General features: G+C 45.0%; 1 protein-coding gene across 2 annotated transcripts in view; it reads right to left on the bottom strand.

Moving 5' to 3' along the window:
* STX5 (syntaxin 5) overlaps nt 1-27,471 on the bottom strand; it is a 31,475-nt gene extending 4,004 nt beyond the window's left edge. The window contains exons 1-10 of one of the 2 annotated variants that reach the window (XM_085851513.1): nt 27,192-27,471; nt 24,105-24,183; nt 23,931-24,001; nt 16,715-16,770; nt 16,546-16,616; nt 14,665-14,781; nt 4,712-4,768; nt 4,487-4,571; nt 1,286-1,395; nt 656-777 (exon numbers count right to left, since the gene is read on the bottom strand). In XM_085851513.1, the coding sequence (XP_085707639.1) occupies nt 656-777; nt 1,286-1,395; nt 4,487-4,571; nt 4,712-4,768; nt 14,665-14,781; nt 16,546-16,616; nt 16,715-16,770; nt 23,931-24,001; nt 24,105-24,167 (752 nt within the window). In that variant the 5' untranslated portion in view covers nt 24,168-24,183; nt 27,192-27,471. The remainder of the gene's footprint in view (nt 1-655; nt 778-1,285; nt 1,396-4,486; nt 4,572-4,711; nt 4,769-14,664; nt 14,782-16,545; nt 16,617-16,714; nt 16,771-23,930; nt 24,002-24,104; nt 24,184-27,191) is intronic. The other variant, XM_085851514.1, reaches the window with a different exon arrangement.
* Nucleotides 27,472-27,500: the final 29 nt, after the last annotated feature.

Here is a 27,500-nt window from a genome sequence, read left to right as displayed (position 1 = left end):
TTCGTCATTTCTCCCATTGAATCCCCATCTTGCTTCACGTAAAGGGTTGGTAGTGGGCTGAATACGCCCGATAATTAATCGAACCGTCGAGGTCGACGATAACACCGCTCGGTTATTCTGATAGTACGGAACGGGTCGCTTAAGTGGCCCGTGTCCGAAGTCGACCTGCGGCGAGGTGCGATCGCCCGGTCTACCCTCCGCGTGGGTACTTAGGTAGGTCGAATTCGGCGAGCAACCCTATCCCACGCGGGGGCTGATTGGCTCGATAGCGGTGAGACCGAAAGGTCCACCCATGACTGGTTCCCGGCGTTAGTCCGAGAGGGTCACGACTGGATTGTCCGTCCGGTGGGCGACGTGCCGCGATTCGAGTTACGTGGCCGTCAGCACGCCGGCGGGCGCGAATCCGCAACAATATATATATATATATATATATATATATATATATATATATATATATATATATATATATATATATATAATTATTGGGATGGTGTGATGGGGATGGAGGGGAGGAGGTGGTTGTGGGGGAGTCCCAGTTTAACAAATTTTCAGCACAACAATGTGGGTCAAGAGAACAATCTGTTCATTACAAGACGATTGCAGCTGCACACACACGAAGGATGGCTGGTGTAGAGGAGAACCGACTGAAGCATACCTCAAAATCTGTTCCTCTTGCTCCTTCACCATATGAACTAGTTGTTGGAAGATCGAGCCGAGCTCCACGATGGTCGACTCGATATTTTGTACAGCATCGGCACGGCTCTGGATGTAAGTGTCCTGTAAAAACGAAGGAAACCGAGGTTAGTGTTACCTCTCTCGAAAATGCTCTTTATCACTTTGCAGATGACTATTCCGTGCCAGCCCATCCCTCATCCCAGTGACATATGGGTTGCTGCCACATCCTCGTCTTCTGCAGCAACTAAATTACAAAAATCACTTTAATGGGCTCATACTTGGCAGAGATTATTGTAAATACACCTGATGTTCTCAACATAACATCCAGGTTGATTGTAATGACACATTGATATAACTATCCTCACATTCCTCCAATGAATGTCTTTTTAAAGTGTTCCAAACCTTTAAAAGGTCTCCTCATTTGGAGCACACTCTAAAGCTGATAACCAATCCAACTGATGAAGTGCCTTGAAATAACGTCTTGAAAAATAAATAAATAAATGAATTGCTGCCACGGGCAATTATATAGTAAGAAGCTAATTCAATGAAATAATCATCCACAAGGACAGTTGCTCAGGAAGTCTTACACCCCCTCTATCAATATACCAACCTGCTCGTCGATAAGCTGCAGCTGTTGCTGACGTGGCTCCATGCTGATGACAACAGCGCCATCACCTTGGGCTGCTCGTGGCTCATCGTCCTGGAGCAGTAGCGAGACAGCTGCACATGGGACAGGGAAAACAGAGACATAATATATATATATATATAGAAATATATATATATATATATATATATATATATATATATATATATATATATATATATATATATATATATATATATATATATATTCCAAACACAACAGGTCGCATTACTGATGGCGCTTTTGAGGTCTGCATGCTGTCGTCATAAGATATCGTTATCAGTGACAAGACACCGTTTTCCAGAACGCTTGTTCACCTGAAGCAATTCCCATGGCCGAGAACCAACCTCAACCTGGGCAAGTAGCCCTTGCTTTTTGTCAAGACAGGTTTTTGGAATTTTGCCAGAATATTGATAAACAATGGCCTACTCTTTTCAAAAGGGACCGTGGGATCTAGAATATCCACCAGTGAATGCTCAAATGCGAGACCCGGCTTAACATCCTTCTGACGTATGGCACACTCAACAATGCAACGCCTTACCTGTGAAGCACCACAACAGCAGTTCACCATTGGGCAGGGAATCAAACACAAACCAGACTGGTCAAAGGCGACTACACCACCTTTGCACTGTCAGCCCAAATGATGCATTAAAATGCCGAGCTGGCCATATAGCCGAGTCTTAAGCGGTATGTGCATATACCTCCGGGTTGTCTCGCTTGGGTTGGAATCTTGGCCAGACTATAAACCGTCACCCTTGTGTTTTGCAGACAGGGCGATTCATTAATGTGTTGCATTGCAATCCCCGTTGGCCCACCCCACCCCCTCTCACAAGAAAGAAAATGGCAAGATGTGAAAAATTTTTTTTCAAAACTTTATGGAATCAAGCTAACATTGCTCAGGCATAACTTCAGGGTGACCTCATTAATCCCTGAAAGTTTCAGCTTCTTAGTTCAAATCCTTTCGGAGGAGTCGATGAAACGTACAACATACTGTTGCTGTTCTGGCTCCGAGGGGGGTAAACAATGCATCTATAGTATAACGATAGTTATTTCAAAGTATTTGTTTATTTAAGTGTATTGTAATACATGTACCTAACTAGAACGGCACTCAGTGGAGCACATACCTGCGCCAGGCTGAACAATTTACATTTTGTAACCCAATGATAGGCCAGATCAGCTTGTTTCTGTCATCAAACAAACTCATCCACCAAGTTTTGTCATAATCCAGCCACAACTTTTTGAAATATTGTGATACATGTAATTTCTGGCTCCATATTTCAATGGTGAAGAATCACCTTGAAACCTCTCGGATCCAGATCCGGATCGGATCTGCATCTTCACCAAAATCAAAGCAATTCATCCTCGTTACACATCTAACCTGTCCACCAAGTTTTGTCCGAATCTATCCATAACTTTGAGAGATCACGCTATATGTTGTTTTTGGCCCTATCTCTCAATGGTGAAGAATCACTTTTGCAATCTTTGATTTCCCAGGAAAGACAGACAGACAGGGGTGAAAACCGAACCTCCGTCCACCTTTGATGGGGGAGGTAAATACTGTACGTGTTGCGCATGTATTACATAAGATGGTCTCTCTCCCCCTACCCCCTTTTCCATATTGTTTCTAACCCCAAGAGACCATCGTGTTGCATGTTGCTTTCCCACATCATCTTGTATCTTCTTCCTCCTTCCTGTGTGGGAACCGGCTCAAAACGGCCGTAATTGGTCACCTGTTCATGGCCAAATATCGGTTCAAGAGTGATATACGCCCCTAACAGCGAGAACCAACATGCAAATGAGGAGGAATAAAAGGCCCCGTATCTCACGTCCGAGAGCTCGCTCGCTTGGTTCCTTCCATCACCTGCTTGGGCACCCATCGTCGCTGCCCGACTGTGCTCTTCTTCATTATTGGTGAAGAGTTCACTTCATTCACCGGCGACTCTTGGTGGCGGTGTTCTGGTGTGTGCTGTGAAAAACGTGCCGGCATGGACAAGGAAGCTGCCATTACATTTCAGGGCACTCGGGAGGGCCATTAGTGTGGTCCTCGTGGCCACTGGTGTTTGGTGCCACACAAGCGCATCAATAAATAAAGAAAAGAGCGCAAGGGTGCCATTCACTGTGGTCATGGGGGACACCCCATGACCACCAGTAGCCGTGGCCTTGCCACTCATACAACCACCCAGAAGGGGCATGGAACTGTCACACTACGTTATGGGGGGGGGGCAGTCTGTTTTCCTCCAATTGTCTCTACCTCTATCTTTGTTGGACAAATGCAAGCCCTAAGTAGTGTTAAGTTGACTGCACATCCGATATTCCATGGGTCGTGAGTGGCACGTAGGGGTAACGGGGAATGTTTTGTTGAATGATGTTGGTGATATACATATTTGCATGTGTAAATAAAACTGCTTGATCTCTATAAATGTGGTGATATAAATCTCTATAAATCTTTGTTTGCCAAAGCTGTGGCGGACGGTGATGCGGAATTTTATCGGGCAATTAACAGATCAGAGGTTATCAGGTTACGAGGTAAATTCGGCCTCCTTAATCAATATCGGTCACGTGGTGACTTGGCGAGGGCCTCGCTCGGCGACAACACGGAACATAGGCCCGAACGCTTTGCTCAGGAGACGAGTCGTCAACTGGCACTTCCAATCACATTCACACGACTCATGTATCCGGACCGACCGTGACTGCAACAGTACTTTCCCTCCATTGTAGAGGTTAACTCTGCCACAGAAAGGGGGGCCCAGATTATGTTTTCACTGCTATTTGTTTGTTTGCCTGTCTGGAAGCAGGATATCTAAATCAGTTGGATGTTGTGACAAAAAAGAATGGATTAGATATTGGTGAAGATATGCATATGAGAACTTTTGAAGTGATTCTTCACCATTGAGAAATATCGCCAAACAAGATATGTAGCAGGATATTTCAAAACGTTGTGGACAGATTCGGACAGAACTTGATGGATGAGTTGGATGGGTGACAAAACAAGCTAATTACATTTTGGTTAAGGTCAAGAGGCAGATGTGGCCCATCAGTGGGATACAAAACGTAAACTGTTCAGCTCGGTTTTCCGATGTGATCCTTGCTTTTCAATATCAAATTCAACGAGCAAATGCTCTGTACTGTGGACATGACTAGAAAAAGCAAGGAAATGCATATGCCTACCATGGCCATTCATGATTGGTGGTGGAAGGCTGGATATGGTGCTCTGCGTAAAGTGCTCACGCCTGCTCCTTTGCTCCTTCAGGTTCTGAAAGAATGATATAAAAGGGGGTCCAATGATACATAAAGCACAATCTGTTCTTGTGACGTTTCTTCAGAGAAGTGGAGTCGATACATAGTGGAGGTGACATGGACAAGCGATGGGTTACATGCTCAACACACACACACCTCGGTCCTGACTTCAAGCACGTTCTTGAAAGTGTTCGACATGGATGCCAGTCGAGACTGCGAGGCAGGGAAAGGTAAAGACTATGGTTAAAAAGGCAGGTCATGCAGCTTTGTAAGGTTGTATTTTCATTGATGAAACTGTGGCATAATTACCGAGTACTCAAATCCCAAACAGTCAATATCCACTGCTTTTACAATACAGTCAATAGAAAAACGATCTTCAGTACAAATTTGATACTATATATACTAGAAACTCTTTCCTATGGATACTTTGCTCTGACTTTTACATGGTATATTCAAAAAGTCATATAAATGAAATATTCACAATAGTCCAAGACACACCAAAATATTGTTACGGCTGTGGAAATTTGCAATACACCATAAAGGGTCCTTAGATCAGTTATGACGCTAAGTTTATGTGCAGATAGTTCCCCACCGTCGTTTAAAGGGAATTTGTGTGATTCATGAGGCTGCCACTCTTTGAGATAGCCGTTTTTCTGTTCTATCGTTATTTTGGACCGTCCGAAGACTTCAAACGAAGGCCCCGTGAAAGGCCGACAACGGCGCGCGAGTTTTCCCGCCTTTTTTGCGGCGCCGGGGCTGACGGGAGAGGCTGCAAGAGCTCGTTGGCGATTTGTGGATACGGGGTGTGAGGCGGCCGTGAGGAGGAGACGCCCCTTTTCGAGGAGCTTCTCGAAAGGGCTAGAGGAGAGGCGGAGCCAAAAACGGGGAGGAGCGAAGGGGCGGAGCCCCGCGCTATATAGGGGGGACCGCGCGTGGGCTCGCTCTCTTTGTGGACGTCGTGTTTGAGCTATCCTCTCTCCTGCCTGGATCATCGCGTTGGATTCTTCCTCTCCTGTCTGGATCATCGCATTGGATTCTTCCTCTCTCTCCTGTCTGGATCATCGCATTGGATTCTTCCTCTCTCTCCTGTCTGGATCATCGCATTGGATTCTTCCTCTCTCTCCTGCCTGGATCATCGCGTTGGATTCTTCCTCTTCGTCAGGGTTTGGATCGTCGAAGGCTCGTCTCTCCCGCTGGGCGCCAAGTCGTGAGGGTTGCGAGCAGTGGTCCCGGGTCGATGCGCACACAAGAGGAGAGTGCCGGAGAGGGCTCGCCGACCGTCGCCCCTCGAGGGGGCAGGTAACCAAGCACGGTCTCGCGGCCTTATTCGGTCACCCACGGTCCACGGCATGAAGGTTTACGAACCCCGTCTACCTCCCTGCCTATGGGGAGGGTTTTCCTGTTGTTTTGTGTGAATGATGTGGCACCGTGTCCCTGTTAAGTAAAACTGTTAAGTGCATGTACATTCTCATTGTAGTCGGTTGTATTGCTTTCCGTTTGCTTGTCGCCTGTATATTGCATTGACTGTATATGTGTACGTGTAAAATAAATGTCCTTGTGTGAAATGTATCCCGTTTGTCGTCTCTTTCCCCATTGAAAGTGCAATCTTGAATCGCGGAATAAATTAGTAGTGGGTTTTGAACACCCTGGTAAAGAAGAGAATCTGATCCGTCGAGGTTGGCGATAACACCGCTCGGTTATCACTGTAGCACGGAACGGACTGCTTAAACGGTTCGTGTCCTCGGCCGACCTGCGGCGAGGTACGATCGCCCGGTCGACTACTCGCGCAGGTACTTAGGTACGTCGAATTTGGCGAGCAACCCTATCCTGCGCGGGTGGGAAATTGGCACGATCGTGGTGAGGTTAAACCCCCACCCGTAACTGGCTCCTGGCGGTAGTTCCAGGAGGGTCACGACTGAATTGTCCGTTCCGGTGGACAACGCGGTCGTGATTCGAGTGACGCGGCCGATCGCACGCCGGGCGGGCCAGAATTCGTAACAATATGTATGAACCATGTGTGTTGGGATGTCAGACTCAAATCACTAACACATCATGAAATGGCTGGGTAGAGGTTGCAAATCCCTTCAAATAATATAGAAAGTTGAAGAACAAACATTTATTCAGAATGAAAACAAAGATGTGGAGATGCTTCATATGGTGCCACTTACTACTTGTGTAAGTGTTAGTGTTGTTTGGAAATGGAGCTTAAGTTTGCCATTATGCAATAATCCCTACCTTGTTTGTTTATATTTTGGCATTGTCAGTGAATCCAAGATTAACGAGAAAGGCACTCTATGGAGCGCATACCATGGCACATACCGGGCCAAATACATTTTTGAAATATCATGCTACAAGTCGTTTTTGGCCCCATCTCTAAATGGTGAAGAATCGCTTTAAAAAGTAAATAATTCTCGTATCCAGATCTTCACCAAAATTGAATCAATTCTTCCTTGTCATACACCCAACGTGTCTACCTAATTTTGTCCGAATCCGTCCGGAAGTTTTTGCGATATCGTGCTATATATCATTTTTAACCCCGTCTCTCAAAGGCGAAGAATCACTTAAAAATTCTCGTAGTCGGATCCGGATCCAGATCTTCACCAAAATCTAATCAGTTTGTCCTTGTCACACTCTCAACCTACCCACCAAATTTCATCCGGATCCGTGGACAACTATTTGAGATATCCTGTACACAGACAGACAGAGAGGGGTGAAAACATCACCTCCTTCACCTTTGGTTGTGGAAGTAACTAGAAAATATAATTTGACGTGACTACGTCAATGGATATGCCTCCACCCACTTTAGATGTCAACCCACTGTTATGTTTGATCTAAATGAAAGGTCACATGAAAAATTAAAGGTCCCTTGAGAGGGAGAGTCAACTTCAGATGCATCCAACTCGAGTTTGCCATATAATTTTCAAAGGGCACATGATCGTTGACCTGTTCAATCCAAAATTGAATCAGTTACACTTATGGATTACAATACAAGATTATCAAGTACGGTTGAAATATCTTGAGTGGTTCATGTTATTGTAGTAACGGATTTTCAATTAAAAGGGAACATGACCTTCGGCCTTTTGAACACAAAACCGAATTAGTTCATCTTTGTATTACAGTCCAACATTATGCCAAGTTTGGTAAAAGTCCTTTCAGCAGTGACAAAATCCGTTCAGTGACGACAGTCAGTTTTTATTGTTAAACAGGCCTAAAAGTTCCACGTGAGACAAACTTGCTGCTTTGAAATGCTTCAGTGCAAGTGTCAAACTACCAAGGCAAGTCAAGGTCATATTGAGCTAAAGGCCCAGTCACACCTTGACGTTTCAGCCAGCTTATGCCGATTTTTGGAAAATTTTTGTAAAACGCTGGTACACGTCGAATACGTTATGGGTACGTTTTGTATATGTTAAGACCACGCTGAAAAACACTGCCATAAGTGGTAGTACGCTGGCTTTAAACGTTTAACTTTTGGGTTTTCCTCAAATTTTTTCATGCTTGAAATTTTACGACGTATGCCGGCGTATGACTCACACGTTCCGCTACGCTGGCCATAAGTTGTAAGCACGTTATGCGATCGTTGACACACGTTGAAACACGTTACTTGTAAGTTACTCAGAAGTCGAAACACGTCGAGGTAATGTTTAGCATACCCGAAACTTATTTCTAACCTATGAGTAACATTTTGTAAGCACGCTACACGAACGTTGTTCACACTTTGCAACACGTTACTCGAAAGTACTACTTCTACTACTACCAACATCGACATCACTAAATTCTCTCGAACTACGACTAATAACATCGACATCATTAAATTCTCTCGAACTACTACTACTACTACCAACATCGACATCATTAATTCTCTCGAACTACTACTGCTACTACTACTACTACTACTACTACTACTACCATCAACATCACTAAATTCTCTCGAACTACTACTACTACTACCAACATCGACATCACTAAATTCTCTCGAACTACAACTGCTACTACTAACATCGACATCACTAAATTCTCTCGAACTACTACCAACAACATCGACATCACTAAATTCTCTTGAACTACTACTACTACTACTACTGCTACTGCCACTGACATCTACTCATCATGGAGGCTGGAACACAAAGGGTTCCTCTTGTGAAGCCCATTTGTATATACCAATTCCCCTAAACGCTGCCGATACGCCATTATACGGTAGCTGTAAGTTAGAAACAAGTTCAGTAAGTTCTGTGGTCGTCCGGAAGATGTCAATCAAATTCGTCTACATACGTCGATGTGCGTTTGAGATACGTTACACACAGGTTCAAAGCACGCTACCAATAGGTTCAAAGCACGTTACTCGTAGGTTAAAAATTAAGTTTCAGGTATGCTAAACATTACCTTGACGTGTTTTGACTTATGAGTAACTTACAAGTACCGTGTGGCCGACGTGTGTAAACGATTGCGGAGCGTGCCGAGAACTTATGCCAGCGTATGCGGAACTTGTGAGCCATACGTCGAGTACGTCGTAAAATTTTCAGCATGCTTGAAATTTCACGAAGTACTAGACATACCACGTAATATGCCAGCGTACTTCATTGTTTTTCATCGTGCTCCCAACGTATACACAACTTACCCATACCGTATTCGACGTGTCCCAGCGTTTTAGACACATTTTTCATAGGTCAGTATACGCTGGCTAAATCGTCAAGGTGTGACTGCGATGTTGACACTTCCAATTTTCAGGCGGTTATGATTTAAATCGGCGAGCGGCAGGTTTTTAACAGAGAACGCCATGAGTTCGTCGGCGATACGTGCAGCGCACTATGACTAAGTTAAACTATCGTTGGGCATAGGTTGTGAACGCCGACAACAGGCTAAGCATTTGTTGGTATAAGTTATCTTTAACACAACGAAACGTTCTGTGCCCATTACTAATACGTTATGCATACGACCAACACATTATGAATACGACCAAAACTTTAAAAAAAACCTCAAAACTTCAGCGTACGCCAACATTTTACGTGCATTTTTATACGTTGCCATTCCTGGCTAAAACGTCAAGGTGTGACTGGGCCTTAACTTGTAAAGAAAAGATGAAAAAGAAGGTAAAAATCATAATTATAACACCATTCATTTCGTGCCATAAAGCGCATAGGGCTGCCGAGGCAGATTCATTGGCAAGGAATAGAGTCCTGGACGGGTCGCCACTTCGACGCAGGTTACCCCGAATGGTTATTACCTCAGTAAGCTGGTACTCATTTTGCCGACCTCAGAAAGAAGACAGGTTGAGTCAACCCCACCTGGTATTAATTCAAAAGCTAACAGGGGCTCCAACTCAGGATCCTAAGATCCCAAGCCAGCCACCCCAACCACAAAGCCAACACCAGGCTTTGAAGAAGGTAATGTCGAGTTATTTGGAGAGGAAATATGAAGACGAAGAACAACATATAAAAACATTAATCATCGCCGCGGATTGTCTCGCATGGAAAAAAAAAAAAAAAAAAAAAAAAAAAAAAAACATAATCCTCAAACAAAAACTGTCCGTCTGCCACCCAGACGATTGTTCCTGCTAATGCAAACGAATCAAGCAGAAGGCGCACGTGGATGTGCAGAGATGGCAAACCGAGTCTTGCATCCAAACACTCGTACAGGATAAACCAAGTTAGAAAGGCCAGCAGAACATTTGCCATGAAAATATCTGAAGAACAAACTAAGAGTGGCAACTGACCTACGGTGAGAGCGCGGTTGTGGAGTTGAACCCATCTCCGCACCAACCAGGTTCACTATGCGTTTCAGGAGCCTATCAAGTAAAGATAAGCATCAGGCTGGTGCTCCATCCCAAATGCGGCAACTGTACTCCATGAGGGGACGTATAGTTGTCTTATACAGGAACAAAGCAGCATCAGGAGGTAAATACCACCGTGCTCAAAAAGACAACCAACTCGCTCGGAAGAACCCTTAGCAATACTAGAAATGTACTTATCCCAACGGAGGTTAGATGAGATGTCCAGACCAAGAAGACGAAGCTCAGATGATTCTGTTAAGGTTTAAGACCCCATATGCACAAGAGGGAAATACCTGTTTCTAGAGTGAGACAAGGACAACAATTAAGTTTTCTTTGCATTCAAGTTTACCAGCCAGTCATGCCCCCAGTTCAACCCATTCTCTAAATCATTGTCCAGTGAAACTCCAACCTCATTACGAGTAGTGTTGAGTGAATTAGCAGATGTACAGTAAAGGGAAGTGTCATCAGCATATATGGTGAGCTGAGACATAACATTATCAGAAAAATCATTGATATAAACAAGGAACAGAGTGGGACCAAGGACAGAGCCCTAGAGAACACCAGAATTGATGGAGCAGTAAGAGAAGATTGACCCTCAAGTACCATCTTGCGATTTGTAAGGAAAGCGAAATGATTGAATGCTGTTCGTCGTATTAATCATATTAGACGAACAATATTGTTGCGAATTCACGCCCGCCGGCGTGCGATTGGCCGCTCGACTCGAATGGCGGCCGCCTCGCCCACCGGAACGGACAATTCAGTCGTGACCCTCTCGGAACAACGCCGGGAGCTAGTCATGGGTGGGGGTTTAACCTCACCACGATCGTGCCAATTGCCCACCCGCGCAGGATAGGGTTGCTCGCAAATTCGATCTACCTCAGTACCTGCGCGAATGGTCGACCTGGCGATCGTACCACGCCACAGGTCGACTCCGGACACGAACCACTTAAGCGGTCCGTTCCGTGCTAACCGAGCGGTGTTATCGTCGGCCTTGACGGTTCCAATTAATTACCGGGATATTGAACCCACTACGAACCCCTTACGTGATGCAAGATGGAGGGTCAATAAAAAAGGAAAAGAGACGAAGCAGAGCGGGAACAGTTCAACAAGCAAGCATTTTTATTCACACACACCACACACAGACAAGCACGTATCCACAGCCATACAGTCAAAATGCACATAAAAAGCAAAGGAAGAGTTAAAACCGAATACGCGTACACACGGCAACACTTAAACAGTTCTACTTGACGGACGGCGCCAAGCTGTTGATGTACATGTAAACGAAGATGTACTGAGACAGCGCGCGCGCACACACGCACGCACACTATAAATGACTCTCCGTGGGGGTGTGCATGCCTGCATGCTTGGTTACGTGTGTGCGGTGCACACGTTTCACAGGTGCATGGTCCGTACTCACCCGTGGTGTGTGGCACCAATGAGGTTACATGGCCATCTTGCGAACCATGTGCTGCTGCACGCAGGGAGCGGACATGCTGCAGTGCCGAAGCCACGCAGGACGTGCAGTGTGATTGTGGGGAAATCCGTGCACGTGTGTGAGTGAAAGGATGAGTTTATCGCCGATGCACATGCACAGTGAGCATGGACCGCAAGGATGTTGGGAGAAACGAGTATTTAGTTTTGAATTTTAAACCAGTTTCCCCAGAGTGAAGCATGCACAAATCCAATCTGGAGTGAGCCTACCAGAGGGGTGCAAATGTAAGAGCATGGATGCATGCAGGCAAGCCTTTGTCAGGTAGAAAGCGTGCGTTTGAATTTTATATAGAACACGGCGGTTAAAAATAAAATGTTGCTGTTTGTACAAGTTTTCTCGCCCGGTAACGCCCTGGGAAGCTGCCTTCCCTCCCCCTCCCCTCACCCCAAACCACAACTCTTCCGAGGTTGATGAGAGGAAGGGGTGTCAAATAATATGCAATTTGGACAAATGAACGCCTTTTTTTAAGCAATCGAAACTGCTGTAAGGATCAATTCTGCAATTTGGCACAGGTTGAGAGATTCTAGAGCTTATCGCATGTGCGGAAATTAAATGAGAAAACAAACACTGGCACGGCTTTTTCAATGATTGAAGGAAAATGCCCTTCCTTCCTTTCCCCTTCTCTCCCCTCAAAGCCCCTCTACCCCCCATGGAGTCTCTGGGTGGTGTCTAGGCGGCGTTTAGTATGACCCGTTTGAACATGCTGGTTTAACGCACCCCAGATCGTTCAATCCTGTACTAATGCCAGCAGAAGGGGACCATCCTCCTCCCTCCCTCCCCCACTTTCCCTCAAGTCCCCCTACCAAATGCAAGTCCAGAACACCCCTTCCCCTCCCCACTACCTCGCTCCGACCAGAAGTGTATAGTGACGCGTGGTGAGCCATCGCTCTCCCCCCTCCCCCTTTCCGAGCTCCCCATTCACGACAATGTCTGGTGTTGACTTAATGGTTAAGGTGGTGGGCTTGGGAACCTCAGATCCTGAGTTCAAATCCCCCTTGGCTGTTGAATTACCAGGTGGGTTTGACTCTGCTTGTCATCCTTCAGAGGTCGGCAAGAAGAGTGCCAGCTTGCTGGTATCCAGTGTCGGAGTGGCGGCCTATCCAGGATTGTGTTCAATAGCCAAGGAGACTGCTTAGGCAGCACCAACACTCTGCACAGAGTATGGTCCCAATGGATGGATGGATTCACCACCACCTGAATGGTCATTGCTTTCACTCCCTCATCTCTTCTTACTCCCCTCCTCTCCTCTCCCTCACCGCCCCCACCCCGTTTCAATTTTAATATTCCCGTCAGTGAAACGAAGGGTTGTATTTGCTAGTAATAAATAAACAGAACAGACCTAGTACTCAGAAGCCAAACAAATAAAGGAGCACACAAGGAAATTAAAACCCCTCAATGGCACCAATATCAGATTCACATGAACAATAGAGCAGGCGAGGTTGGGTAAATAAATGGCAATGAATTGGTGCCTCCACACTAATCCAACACTGCAGAGATGGGCCAGTTTGGTCCACTGGGTGAATGGTGAGTCGGCTAGCGTCCCTCACACCAAGGAGCAGATTCCAGTCAGACAGTCCAATGCTTGAGGGCCAGAAGAGAGAAAGAGAAAGAGAAAGAGAAAGAGAAAGAGAAAGAGAAAGAGAAAGAGAAAGAGAAAGAGAAAGAGAAAGAGAAAGAGAAAGAGAAAGAGAAAGAGAAAGAGAAAGAGAAAGAGAAAGAGAAAGAGAAAGAGAAAGAGAAAGAGAAAGAGAAAGAGAAAGAGAAAGAGAAAGAGAAAGAGAAAGAGAAAGAGAAAGAGAAAGAGAAAGAGAAAGAGAAAGAGAAAGAGAAAGAGAAAGAGAAAGAGAAAGAGAAAGAGAAAGAGAAAGAGAAAGAGAAAGAGAAAGAGAAAGAGAAAGAGAAAGAGAAAGAGAAAGAGAAAGAGAAAGAGAAAGAGAAAGAGAAAGAGAAAGAGAAAGAGAATGAGAAAGAGAAAGAGAAAGAGAAAGAGAAAGAGAAAGAGAAAGAGAAAGAGAAAGAGAAAGAGAAAGAGAGAGAGAGAGAGAGAGAGAGAGAGAGAGAGAGAAAGAGAGAGAGAAAGAGAGAGAGAGAGAGAGAAAGAGAAAGAGAAAGAGAAAGAGAGAGAGAGGATCTGTCGAGCGCACGTGGCTGTTATGACTTTCAGGACCACCTTCCAGCACACGGTGGGTCCTGCAATTGGCAGTCCTGCCATGGGGGGGGGGGGGCAGCCAGCCTGCAAAAGCATCCCACCTCCATTACAGGGCCCTCGTACCAGATGCGTGGTTTTCCAGAGGTGGTCAGCAGGAAATTCCCAAAGCCACACACACGCGTAGAGATTTTGCATGCCCTTTTCACTAACCTCAAAGTCCTCCTGTGGACAGGAGGTTTTACATGACATGACCATCCATCATGGAGCAGTATAGGCTAAGGACACTGCCACAGTGCATATTTTCCATACAACCCAACTCTAATGTGTTCTGAATACAGGTGTAAATCTAACATACTCGAGCAAACGGTCCAATCTATTCTTATCACATTCTAGCTCTGGAATCCCCACTCACTCCCCCTTCCACATAACAATACTTTTACACATGTTGTCAGAAGACAGTAACTTAGTTTCTGGACATCCCTATTCCCTACTACCACACAACACATAAAACATCCATGTCTTGGAATATTGTGAGCAACTTGTTCCACTAACTTTTTGAATACGTCTCATACCATAATTCCATCAACCAATATCCAGCCACCTCAGTATAATCCCTGGTTCAGTTGAAGCAATGTACGATGACACCCATGCCCAGATACAATTCCGGTAATGAATAAATTCAACCACAACACTGGTATCACCTGTAAGGACACGACCACCGTATTGGAGTGCGTCTGCACGTGCCGACTGCTTTGAGCACCACGGCCACGTACAAACTCCTGCAGCTGTGCAATCTGCTTGTTGAGGCTGTTTATGTCCTGAAAGAGTTGAACCAGGCAATGGAGTTTTAAAGTATTGCAAAATATAAAGAATACATCAAACTTTAGTTTAATGGAAATACAAAAGATGAAAATGTAATGTAGAAAATAAACATTACTTCATCTACACAGACTTCTTCTCCCCCTTTTCCTTTCCCTTACTCCTTTAGAAAATATAGAATTTGTGGGCAATGACATGATCAGTGTCCAAAACAGAAGACAAAAACATTGAGTTATTAAACAGAAATCTGGCACGAACATTGTTTGGTGTGCAAGAAAAATATCAACAAACTGAGAATCTGAATTTAAGGATAAAATTAAGCTACTCATTTTATTGAAATAAACATCCCATTGTCCCTTTTGGGCACATGGTAGAGGAAAGAGAAAGTGGGCAGGGGTGGAAGGCTATTAAATTTTAAAAAGGAAGACAAGGAATTTGAAACTAAAACTCCTTTATACGAGTGCGAGATGAAGGTAGGGGTGTATGGAGAAAAGGGGGAGAGGTTTGTAGGAGATAAAAGTAAAAGAGGAAGAAGGAAGGGGCATGCATTTGGCATACAGAAGAGGTTCAGATTCAGTGGTCATAAATAAATAAATAAATAAATAAATAAATAAATAAGCAAACAAACAAACTTACGCTTTGGGACGAAAAAGATTGCTATCAAATGTGGTGAAAATCAATCAGTGTGTCAAATCAACACAAACAGTTAAATAAATATCATGAGTAATGGAAGCAATAAACAGAACCTTGATTGACGTATGCTAACCATCATGGGGTAAAAAGGGGAGGATGATGCTTTGGGCATTAACCTTGCCCTGACGAAGGGTTAACAACCGAAACATCAGCTTCTCCTTGCTTCTGACAGCGGTTTGCTTACCTCGATTAATGTCCTGTTGATCTAATCCTTTGCCTTCACAAGCAAAACTAGTTCTTCATTCTAATGCTGGTGATTATAAATACAGATTAACAAATGAAGGTAAAAGTTACACTTTTGCACACTTGCCAGACCTAGATTGCTGGTGGTGGGACGGGAGGGGGGTTATTTCCATATTCCTAATGGAAATAGGCCACTCCTTCAGCAAGTTGACACTGATTCGTATGCGAAGTTACCGCTTGACATGGTTATTTGCTCCACCGGCAATCGATGATGCCACTCACAGACAGCCTTGCTCCGAGATATCTGTTCTTATTCACAATGTCATGACCAGATTTGAACCACAAAACGGGTAATTATGGGAAGAAAAACTCTTTAGCAAGAAACTGAGGATTAGTTCACAACCTTCCCTTTGATCACTTCGAGGTTGCTATTTTGGTTTCACTGCAAGTACTAGTTGCAACTTGAGGAATTTTTGCACGAGTCACCCAGCAGACAAATTCTCTTGTTAAAATCAAAAGGTTGTATCTGACAAATCAACCTTTGTGAGTTTGAACTGTTTGATTTTTAGGCAACGAAAGGGCACCATCTGCAGAGCAACTTGTATGTTTAAATGTTGCACCCACGCAGTTTTTAATGAACAAAAGGGTAACTTCTATTTGAACCGACATAGTTTGCAAGCTCTGTTAGGCCAAGCTTGAACTTCAACCTTGAAACAAAACTGCAAAAGACAACAGGTTTTCACCATCATAGCACTTGGATTCATAGCCACAATGGGACAAAAATTTAGGAAACAATAACAAATAAATAAATAAACAAACAAACAAATAAAAGTACTGCTCTGCAAAAGACTGTCTTCAATATCAGTGGACAGTCCGAATCAACTCACTTTCTTTATGATGTATGTCAGTTCCTCAATATCGGCGGCTTTATCGTCGAACAGCGATTTGCGTTTTGCCACTGCAGGATGGCACATACGCACGGAAGTCTGTCATGTGCATCACATAACGAGAACGTAAAGTACAGCAACACCTCAATATCTCTCCTACAATACTTACACAAGGTGAGTTTCTCCAGCTTGGTGAATGTGCTGCTTAAATCTTTCCCTATCCTCCTGCAGGAACAGAAAACAAATACAAGTTGGAGGGAAAACAAGAACACAAAAAATGCTTTCCTGGGAAAAAATAATAATAATAAAAAAAGAAGTCAAGAGTCAGAAATTCTTGATACTTTCTGAAAACATCACATCCAGAGGTTATCACTTCCATTAACCTAAGCCAGATCAGATATATCTGAGAAAGCATGGAAACTATATTCACATCCGGCGAGGGAAAATGTACACAATACATATATATATATATATATATATATATATATATATATATATATATATATATATATATATATATATATATATATATTGTTACGGTTCAAGAAACCGTATGCATACAACATACAGGTGTTGTATCCCACCTCCCAAGTCAGTTATTCCATTAAGTATATGTGTAGACAGATCCCTTCCTTGTGTTAAGTGGGAAAATAAAATGGGTGCGTTACAATGTTATTGTTTTAAAGTTAGATTAATAAATCTTTATGTCCCCACTCCATTTCATTGCAAAGGCAAATCCACGACAACCCACGGTACCCTCTGCCTGCTTGCCCCTCCTCTCGCTTGCTACTCACATGTGGGCTGAACAACCGCGTGTTCACCTACTCGCCTAACCGGCAACTCGCTGTCCAAGGCAAAAATCCTCTTACAGTAGTTCCTTTTTGGCGAGTCCGCACGTGTGGAGGGAGCAGGCTTCCGGGTATGGCCAAAACCCCACCTTGAAAGGGCGGACCCACGGAAGCCCCATCCAATCAAGGCGGACAGTGACGTCAGTTTCACCAAGGCCCCTCCCCGCTGAGGGAGATGGATAAATATCCTCAGTGTGGTGTGCTTGGAGTTCGGAGAGTTCGTGAAGTGCTGAGACAGTTCGTTCTGTGCTGGAGTCTTGAGTTCTTTGGGGGTCTGGAAAGGAAACGAAACTGCAACAGATGCTTGGAAGCACGAATCCTGTCCCAGACCAGGATCGTTTAAACAAAGATCTGTGGAGGATCCAAGTTCTTTGGGGGTCGTTCGTTGAGAGTGAGAGAATGAGAGACCCAAGGACTCAGCCTAATCGCGGGAGATACCCAATGATCCTGGCTGCTTTGGATTCCACACACACACACACACACACACACACACACACACACACACACACACACACACACACACACACACACACACACACACACACACACACACACACACACACACACACACACACACACACACACACACACACACACACACACACACACACACACACACACACACACACACGTGCGGCTGTGGGCCGAGCTGCGCGACCATTGTCAGGTGCCGCACCACGGAGTATCCCTTTAACCGGAACTCAAGTACCGAGAACTGCGACCTCAACTCCCTCCCTGGCTACAAAAGTCCTTTGCCTTCAACTGGGTTTACTTTGTCCGAGTGTGTCGCCGTCCATTAAGTAGAACTGTACAAGTTATTCGAACCTTGTAAATCTTGCCTGTATTATTCTCGTGACAAGTCTGCTCTGTGTCTGCTTTACAAGTTGCTGCAAAATTGTCGCACTGCATCTCTCTCATCGTCCCCTGCATAACATCCCCAATAAACCTGTTACCTGTAACACATAACTTTCCTCGCTTATTTAAAATAAATTATTGTCGAAATGTTCCCAGTTTGCTTTCGTCTTTTCCTTCATTGGTCCAGCATGGTTCGGATTTGAGTTTTCGCCGGGTCTTTATCCCCGATAATCGGTTCATCCCAGCCGGTACGTTCTTGGTGGGTCTGCTCAGCTGCATCCGAACCGGAAAGGTAGTTGGTAGAGTAATCCAGTTCGGGCAAGACGGTACCGGTACCGAGGGCGTGGTTCCCCGGTAGACGACACCGCGTGGTTAATTAGGTGAATTGGTTCTAGACAAAAAGACCATACGCTACGTGGTGGAGGTATTGGCGTCCACGGTCGGTTAAGTGACCCGCCGCCTCACGGAATTATCCGTGAGCGACGGCCTACAATTCCGGGAGTCTGGTGGGAGGTGACCAACTTTCTCCACTTAGCGGTCGTTCTCGCCACCGGTCCCTGGCCTGCAACAACTATATATATATATATATATATATATATATATATATATATATATATATATATATATATATATATATATATATATATATATATATATATATATATATATATGTATATATATATATATATATATATATATATATATATATATACACACATCTGAAAACTACTATATCTGCCGGATCTGTATAATGTTACAAAAGTTACGACCTGTGCAATATAAACAATCTGAGAAGCTCTAAGGTTATCAGGTTGAAATACCAGACTCTGTATCATTGTGGTTGGAGTGTTCTCTCTGAGTCATGGAGGTTGGCAGTCCGTTTCTGACCACGGCAGAGTCATAGCGAAGATTATAAAAAAAATAGGGCCAATACCCCTGGGCGCTCACCTGGTAGAATAATGATACTGAGGAGGAAGTCAACGTGGGACGGAATCAGCAAAATGTACCAATAAACCAATGTTATAGCAAATACCCATTTAGGGGAGCAATCCCCCCCCAATCCTCCAGTAAACCCACTTAGTACATCACGGGTGATGAAGGTTGTAGTCAGGTTTCATCGGAATTGTGTGTGTAACTTTGGAGAAGAAAGCAAATAAGTCTTTTGGGAGACAACCTTCACCCTCCCCGAAAACTCCCTCCAATACACCCCTTCAGACGGCAATTTTTATCCGCGTCTCGCGTAGCGAACGTGGCTCTAAGAGAGCTCGGCGTTGTTGTTCTTCTTCTTCTTGTTGTTGTTGTTGTTCCTCTTCTTGTGAGGACAAAACCTTTAGGACTCTGCTCTTTTATATACAGGATCCGAATCTCCTTAAATACTGAGCACATGTACACATCCTCACATAGACGGTGCCTTTTGAGAGCGTCTATCATGAACTTTTAAATATATTCGGACATTTGCTTTAAAGTTTCGAAAAGTTCACGTTACTATTTAAAGATTATTCCATTTAATGTATTGTAATTTCGTAAATACACTATTTTCTCATCATGAATGACAATCGTCCATGACGGGTGTCACTATTGGCTCAATCAAGGCACGTGATGAAATATCGGAAGTTGTTGTTATTTTCTTTTATTCTTCTTCTTGTTAGCTGCGTCTCGCGTAGCGAAAGCTGGCTCTAAGAGAGCTCCACGTTGTTCTTCTTCTTCTTCTTGTTTATAATGCCGTGAACAAACTTTGGTACAACATGGGTGATGAAGATTGTGGTCAAGTTTTATCGGAATTGTGTGTCTTGTTTCCGAGAAGAAAGCAAATATCAGCCCCCCCCTCCCCGTAGACCCCTTTAGAGCCGGATTTTTTTTGGTACATACCGGTTGATGAAGGTTGTGGTCAAGTTTTATCAAAATTGTATGTGTAGTTTCAGAGAAGAAGTAGCAAGTGTTTATGGACGGACGGATGGACGGACTGACAACACACCATCCCATAAGCTCCCCAGAACTGTGTTCCAGGTGAGATAAAAATGTAATGCGCTGTTTCCTTGCTTGCCACTCAGCATTTAGAGGATAGAGTACAGAAAAAAAAAAACATGGGTTGCCATTCAATTGGGAAGGTGGATTGCGGAGGAAATTGCGCCACAACGATGGTGCGTACCATATATAACTAGAACAGCACTCTTCCACGTCGACAGATATACTTCAACCCACATTATTATATCATTATACATACTTGTACAAAGTTGAATTTAAATCCCTTCAGCCGTTCTTAAGTATCATTTTTACCTGACTCGACTTCTGACCTCTTCATGCCGAAATCTAATCAGCTTATTGTTGAATCATATTGTTGAGGTTCTTAGAACAGGTAGGTGTCCCAAGACAGTTCTTCCATTATTATACGTGTAGATAGTCCCTATCCTTTTGTTTAACGGGACAACAAGGGAGTGTGTTGCGATGATATAATAGCTAGGTTGCTTAAATCATTTTCTTCTTCATTTCGTCCCTACTCTTCTTTTAGTCTGATTATTCCTGAAGTAAACCAGCCATATGTGCCTTCGCTGTAAGGTGGGGCCTCATGAAGGCCAGAGCGTGCAGTGCCACTGAGGAAACTGCTGCACAGAGATCCTCGTTCCCGGGCGAGCCCTAAACCCAACATGTGTAGCGAGTCATGTGGTGCGCGTGGCGGTGCGGGATTATCGTAACGAGCTTCCGATGATCTGGGGAAAATTGCGGGTTGCATTAAAAAGACATGCGAATGAGTACCTCTTGAGAGGCTGCACGAATTGTGTTTTTCAGAACACAGGAAACACAACCAGCATGACGCCCACGCTGCACGAAACGCGTACGGAGGCCGATAAAGACGACCACGCCATGTTTGGCGGGATACGAGTGTGCGGAGTAGAAGCGGCTTGTTCCTTTTCAACCTCAATATCCGACACATATTGGTGTTCACCCCGTGCACACGCAAGCGAAGCCGTGTGAACGCAAGCGCTGGCCACGTGCGTAATGGCCGAACCGCGCGCGCTGTATGGAACGTGCTCGAAGGCAGACACGTACGCCACTCAAACGTGCATGGATTTATTCCTGGCGATGAACCTTCGGCCCTCGCTGGCAGCAGCGGATTCTCCACGGATGGTGAACATCTCTTCGTCTCTACGGCCAGCGAAGCTGCGTTCGAGCCGGGGAATGTACAGTGCGGGCCACGTTGGCGTGCGCGGAGCGAGCGCATTGATCGACGCTGGTCAAACGCCCGAGCAGGCAGGCAGGACCCTCAACCAGTCGCCCGGGCACGGCCCGGAGGTTTTTGCAGGACGATTCGCGTGCCAATTTCGGTGTGGGTGGTTAGTGTCATGTCGTGAGGTTGGAGCAGAATATTCCCGCTGTCTGGGATGGCCTTGCCAGAAATGAAGTTCGGCGGTTTCCGGCCAAAGGTGGCGGGCCACGTGAGGGGTCGGGGCCAATCGAAACGCCAGATTCAGGTGATGACGTTTTGATTCGGCATGCCCCCCCCCCACGAGGCAGGCCCTATAAAGGTTGGAGCAGTCCCTCCGCCTTTCTTTTCTCCGCCTCTCTCCTGCTCTCGCCTCGCCGACACTACCACGAACCGCCACCTGCTGTCTGGACTCCGCCTCCACATGACGTCAACCCCACCCGCCTACCACTCTGGACTCCGCCCCTTCTCCACTCAAGCTCCTCCTTCACGAAAAAGGTCTCCACAAGTGTGACTGAAGCCAGAGATGACACGCCCACTGTCGGGTACTGTACCACAGAGCATCCCCCCCCCACCCCCAAACGTATTGGTGGCGCATCGTGTTATCAAGTACAAAGGTACAGAAATCGTGGCCTCAACTCCTTTCCCTTCTCTTTGCAATACTCCCTCTTCGTGTGTGTGTGTGTGTGTGTGTGTGTGTGTGTGTGTGTGTGTGTGTGTGTGTGTGTGTGTGTGTGTGTGTGTGTGTGTGTGTGTGTGTGTGTGTGTGTGTGTGTGTGTGTGTGTGTGTGTGTGTGTGTGTGTGTGTGCTTAAGTAAGACAGCAGAAGATCGTTAACATTATTATTGTTATTAATTTTGCATCAAGTCTGCTGTGTCCCCTTTTGTAAGTTGCCTGTTTATTTGCTGCACCACATTTCTCTCCCCTATCTCTGCACAAGACACCCCAATAAATCTTTATCGTACCAGATACCTTTCCTCGCCCGCTGTTAATAAATTATTAGGAATGTTCCCAGCTCATCTTTGTGGTTTCTTTCATTGATCCAGCATGGTCCGAATCCTAGTTTAGCCAGGACTTTATTCCCAACGATCCGTTCCTTTTCGCCGGTACGTCCTTGGCAGTGTCGCTCGGCTGCATCCGATCCAGTAGAGTGATTCGGTTCAGACAAGGCATATTGAGGGCGTGTTCCCCGGTAATTAAATCACGTGATTAATTAGATAACCCGATTAACCCATAGACGGGAGGACCCAAGGTCACGCGGTTGAGTTATTGGCATCCACGGTCAGTTAAGCGACCCGCCGCGTCACGGAATTATCCGTGAGGGACGGCCTACAATTCTGGGGAGTCTGGTGGAACAGAGATAGCTTACCCCACCTAGTGGTCTTCTCACCCGACTCCTCAGCCCACAACAATATTATATACTTGTACCAAGTTTGGCCAAATCCCCATCACTGGTTCAGAAGTTAGCATAACAATCATCTAACGGGACCTCTGACCTCTTGATCCCTCACATCTTTACACCATTATACATGCTTGTGCCAGGTTTGACTTGGATCCCCTCAGCCATTCTTAAGTTATCGCGATAATGAAAACCCATCACGGACAGACAACCCGAAAGCATAATGCCTCCACAGACTTAAATGCCGATATTCATTGCCTCCAGAAGAGGTACCAAAAGTGACAACAATTAAAACTCCACAATATGTTCTTTATTTTTATTTAACTACATCTGGCATCTGTTAGGTTTTTTTTAACTGGGGCAAGGGGAGGGTAGGGGATACTTGCTGCTCGACAGGCACGGGAAAAAGCTATGTCGGGGTTCCGGCACATGTTGTGCATTGAAAACGTATGGAGTTGAGCTTTTCACATCGGAGGTTTTGGACATTGAAAATCTATGGAGTTATTGGCCTCATGGTGGTTACCTTTTGCCTGCAGGCCTCTAACAGCACTGCCTGACTCACATCTCAATCTATACTTTAGAGCAGCATTTAGTGGCCTCAAAACTGCCTTCAAGGCCAATGTGTTGTAGCTTAAATCTTTGCCCAGATTCTGAAGGACCTACACGTTACGTTTTGGCGACGAAAGAGTCACATACAAACACTTCAAATTATTTATAAAATTTGTGTATTAGAATCCAAATGTCATTAACCCCCTGAAAAATGGAAATACCCGAGGTAAAAAGTGAAATATAATGGGTGAAGTGGTGACATTAGTTATGCATCGCTCCATTATTCCATGAATTCTTACAGGAAAAAAATTGTTGATTTGCATCATACCTTTCTGGATCAGGGTCGAACAGTATCCAAAAACTACTGAATGAGCAAGCTTGTAATCACCTATATCACTGTTTATGTGGTTTGAAAATGTTTCATGAAAACAGAAAATCCAGAAGACGAAACCATGAATGTTACAAAATTGGGAAGAAGGTCCACCGAAAGGCTGGCAGGCTTGAAAAGCAGAGGTTGCTTCAAGGCACTCACTTCGCAATGAGGGTGAACTCGGTACGCTGACGTGTGGCACCGGTTGGGTTTGGCTGAATGCCATTCTGCTGCTGTCACACAAAGTGGAGATATTACTTGGGATAAAAGGACAAAAAAAAAGCACACTCCAGCATTTGCAGGAAAGCACATGGTAAGCAAGTAGTTAACAGTTACCTGTCTGCTCTGCATAGACTTGCAGGTCGCCATGAACTCTTGCGTGCGATCCCTACACGTCATGGCTGTGGCTGAAAGCCTGTTAGCAAGATGTTCCACCATGATGAACAAAATGAAAAACTTGGAAAAAAGACAATATATTTTGCAAATTATGAAAACCCCCTAATTAGACTCGATGAAAAATTCTACAAGACTGTGACTTCGTAGTTCCATTTGCTACTGTGGGCAAATTTGCGATCTTCATGCATAATGTATCCTTCATACTCGAGCAAAACCTTTTGATTCCACAATTAGCACACATCTTCATGCTCGATATGACTACAATATACTTGCACAAATAATAACTACCTCACAGCACATGACAATTCTCAGACATGCGTACACACCCACAACAAAACCTCCAACTCGATCTGTGCCTCAGACTTTAGTGAACTCAAATGGGACTTCAAGACGAATCAGTAAATATAATTTTTGGCAGATGTCGAGCTGTATGTAAAACAGCAAAAAGAATGCAAAATAAAAAATTTTAAAAAACAAAAAACCCCTGCAAACGCTGACTACAACAACTTGTCAAGAAAAGCCTTTACCCAAACCGTTAATTTAACAAAGTACACAGAGTCTTCCCATCCTTTTACAAATCATAATCTCTGTAGTCGCAGTACCGTTGGTGGAACATGTACAACATGGAGGGCTTTCTGGTGTTTCTATCACAATGAATTATTCCATAGTTAACAGTTTCCGGCCATAGTTAAGAGCGTTGGCTTAATGGTTAGAGTGGTGAGCTTGGGATCCTAGGATCCTGAGTTCAAATCTTAATGGCTAGGGAGGGTGGTGAGCTTGGGATCCTAGGATCCAATGTTCAAATCCCATTCTATTGTTGAATTCATACCAGGTGGGGGAGACTCTGCCTGTCATCCTTCCGAGGTTGGCAAAATGAGTGCCAGCTTGCTGGTATCCTGTGTCGGAGTGGCGACGCATCCAGGATTGTGCCCAATAGCCAAGGAGACTGCTGAGGCAGCACCGACGCTCTGCACAGAGTATGGTCCCAATGGATTGGATTGGATATCACAACTTGACATGTTTACTGGAGTCAAGGTCTCAAAAGTCCATGGCATTGAAAGGATCATGAACCTAGTAAATTAGAACGGGACTCAGAAGAATGCATACCTCTACCAGGCTGAACGGTTTATGTTTGGTATTCCACCGATAGGCCAGATACACATCCAGACCTTAACCAAAGTTGAATCAGCTTGTCACCTACCCAACTCATACACCTTGCTTTGTCATAATCCATCCACCACTTTTTGAGATATCGTGCTATGTATTATTTTTAGTCCCAAGTGAAGAATCACTTTGAAATTGTCAGATCCAGATCTTCACCAAAATCGAATCAATTTGTCCTCGTCGTACACCCAACCTGTCCACCAAATTTCATCCAAATCCGTCCACAACTTTTTGAGGTATTCTGCTGACAGACAGACTGGGGTGAAAACATAACCTCCCTCCATCTTCGGTAGCAGAGGTAATGAGGGACTGCATCAAGACCAATAGTCAGAGCCAACGTGCAGCACCGGTTGCCAGCTTGAATGGGAAACGAACTTATTCATGAAAACTTTGGTCAGTTGTCAGCAAGTTGTTCCACATGTAGTATTAATGAAGCAGCTTTTTGGGACACAGCTATCTGCCTTATTGAAGTGCAGGACACGAAGGACATCATGAAGTGAATGCTTCCAAAGCCAAACAACAAGCTTTGCGGATGCATAATCAAAGCTACAGCAATATCAAGACTTTCAGTATAAAGCTGATGGTTTTGGAAGCAGGCAGCCATCCCAGGAGTGCAAACAAATAACGGGCATTTCAATGTACCGACGGTAAGTGTAATGTGAAGGGAGAGCAGTTGGAGGTTGGCAACATCGAGAATTGCAGGAACAACGCTGGGCTGAGTGGCCTGGGGAATGTTTACATCATATCGATTGCCCCACGAAACCGAGCTGTTCATGAGCAGGGCACAAGTCCTTCGCAGAAAACGGTATCGTACCTGACATCATTTTCAACTTGCCTACCATCCCTTCATGTATGGCCATCAGAATACTGATTGAAAGAATAGCTGAAAAGACCAATGAATGATAGAAATAATGGCTGAAAAAAAGTCCGCTGCGATAGATATCAAGTGCCAAGATGCAATCACCACGTAGATTGACGCTCAGTATTTAGAGGATAGAGCAGGGATAAACCCCATGGGTTACCATCCGTTGGGGAAGGTGGGTGGGAGAGGCGATTTCTCCCTCTCAGAGTCCGAGCCTGGACAGTATTCCATGAAATGTTTGACATTTGTGGACACCTGAAATGCCAAGGGTGTAGCCGACGATGGTCCTTGACCGAGGTGGTTCGTTAATTGTCAGAAACCTTAACTGAACACGTACTCATTCGGCTGGTTCGGTGCGTCCCGCATCTGATATTGCCAGGTTACGGAGAGGGCATCAAACTGGCAGATTATACACCTGGCATGTCGGGTCAAGGTTATGGGAGACGCACAAGATGAAGCACAATCTCTGAAACGAGGAATTAAAAAAAATCCTCAGTGCCACCGTACGTACAACAGGGCAAACATCATTTCAGTAAGATCACGTGATCACAGAGTTTGGACTCGGACTTCAAAGACCTCGGGACTGCCATTGACACAAGTCCCATCAGAAACTTGCCACGGAGATGGAGGCAAATCGACGTCGTGGAAGCTCGTATTCGACACACTGCGAACAAAACTTGGTCAAATCGGTTTCATCGGCCAAAAGGAACCTCGTTCGCAGTGACCATCCCGCACAGACTCAAACAAGGAAATGGACCATCAATCACAATCAAGCAAAACAACCACAACCACCAATCACCGTCTTGGGGACAAGTCGCCGTATTACAAGGGACTCATGCCGGACAGACGGGCCACGAACCCACGAAACGAACCAGGCTGACGAGAAAAAGAAACCAGTGACAACACGGGAGCGATAATAACGGTGATCCGTGCACGTCGAACATCAATAATCCCAAGCCGCACTTTTTACCTCAACGAGAGAAGAACAAAAACTCAAATACCTCGAACTGAACTTGTAAAGCGACAGAGGCTCTAAATATCCGCCAAAAAACCAGGAACAACGGCAACGAGAAGAGGAGTCGTTTAAAATAACTGGCCGTCCACGTCACACGTCGAAGCGGCACACCATAAATAACTCGAGCCGGGCCCACAGATCGTCAGAAACCACAGCGGCGGCGGCGACTTCCGGTCCTTTCGGGTGACGTCATGCCACGTTTCGCTCAAGCCTCGAGCCGTCATAATACGTCACGCCACATTCTTCGATCTCGCGCGGTAACCGTCCTTCTGACGTGCGGAGCCGCTGTGGTTGC

This window comes from Eptatretus burgeri, chromosome 13, assembly GCF_056783735.1.
Source record: "Eptatretus burgeri isolate ZD-2024b chromosome 13, Ebu_testis_v1, whole genome shotgun sequence".
NCBI lineage: Eukaryota > Metazoa > Chordata > Myxini > Myxiniformes > Myxinidae > Eptatretus > Eptatretus burgeri.
Note: the sequence above shows the minus strand (reverse complement) of the source record. Positions and strands in the feature narration are given on the sequence as shown.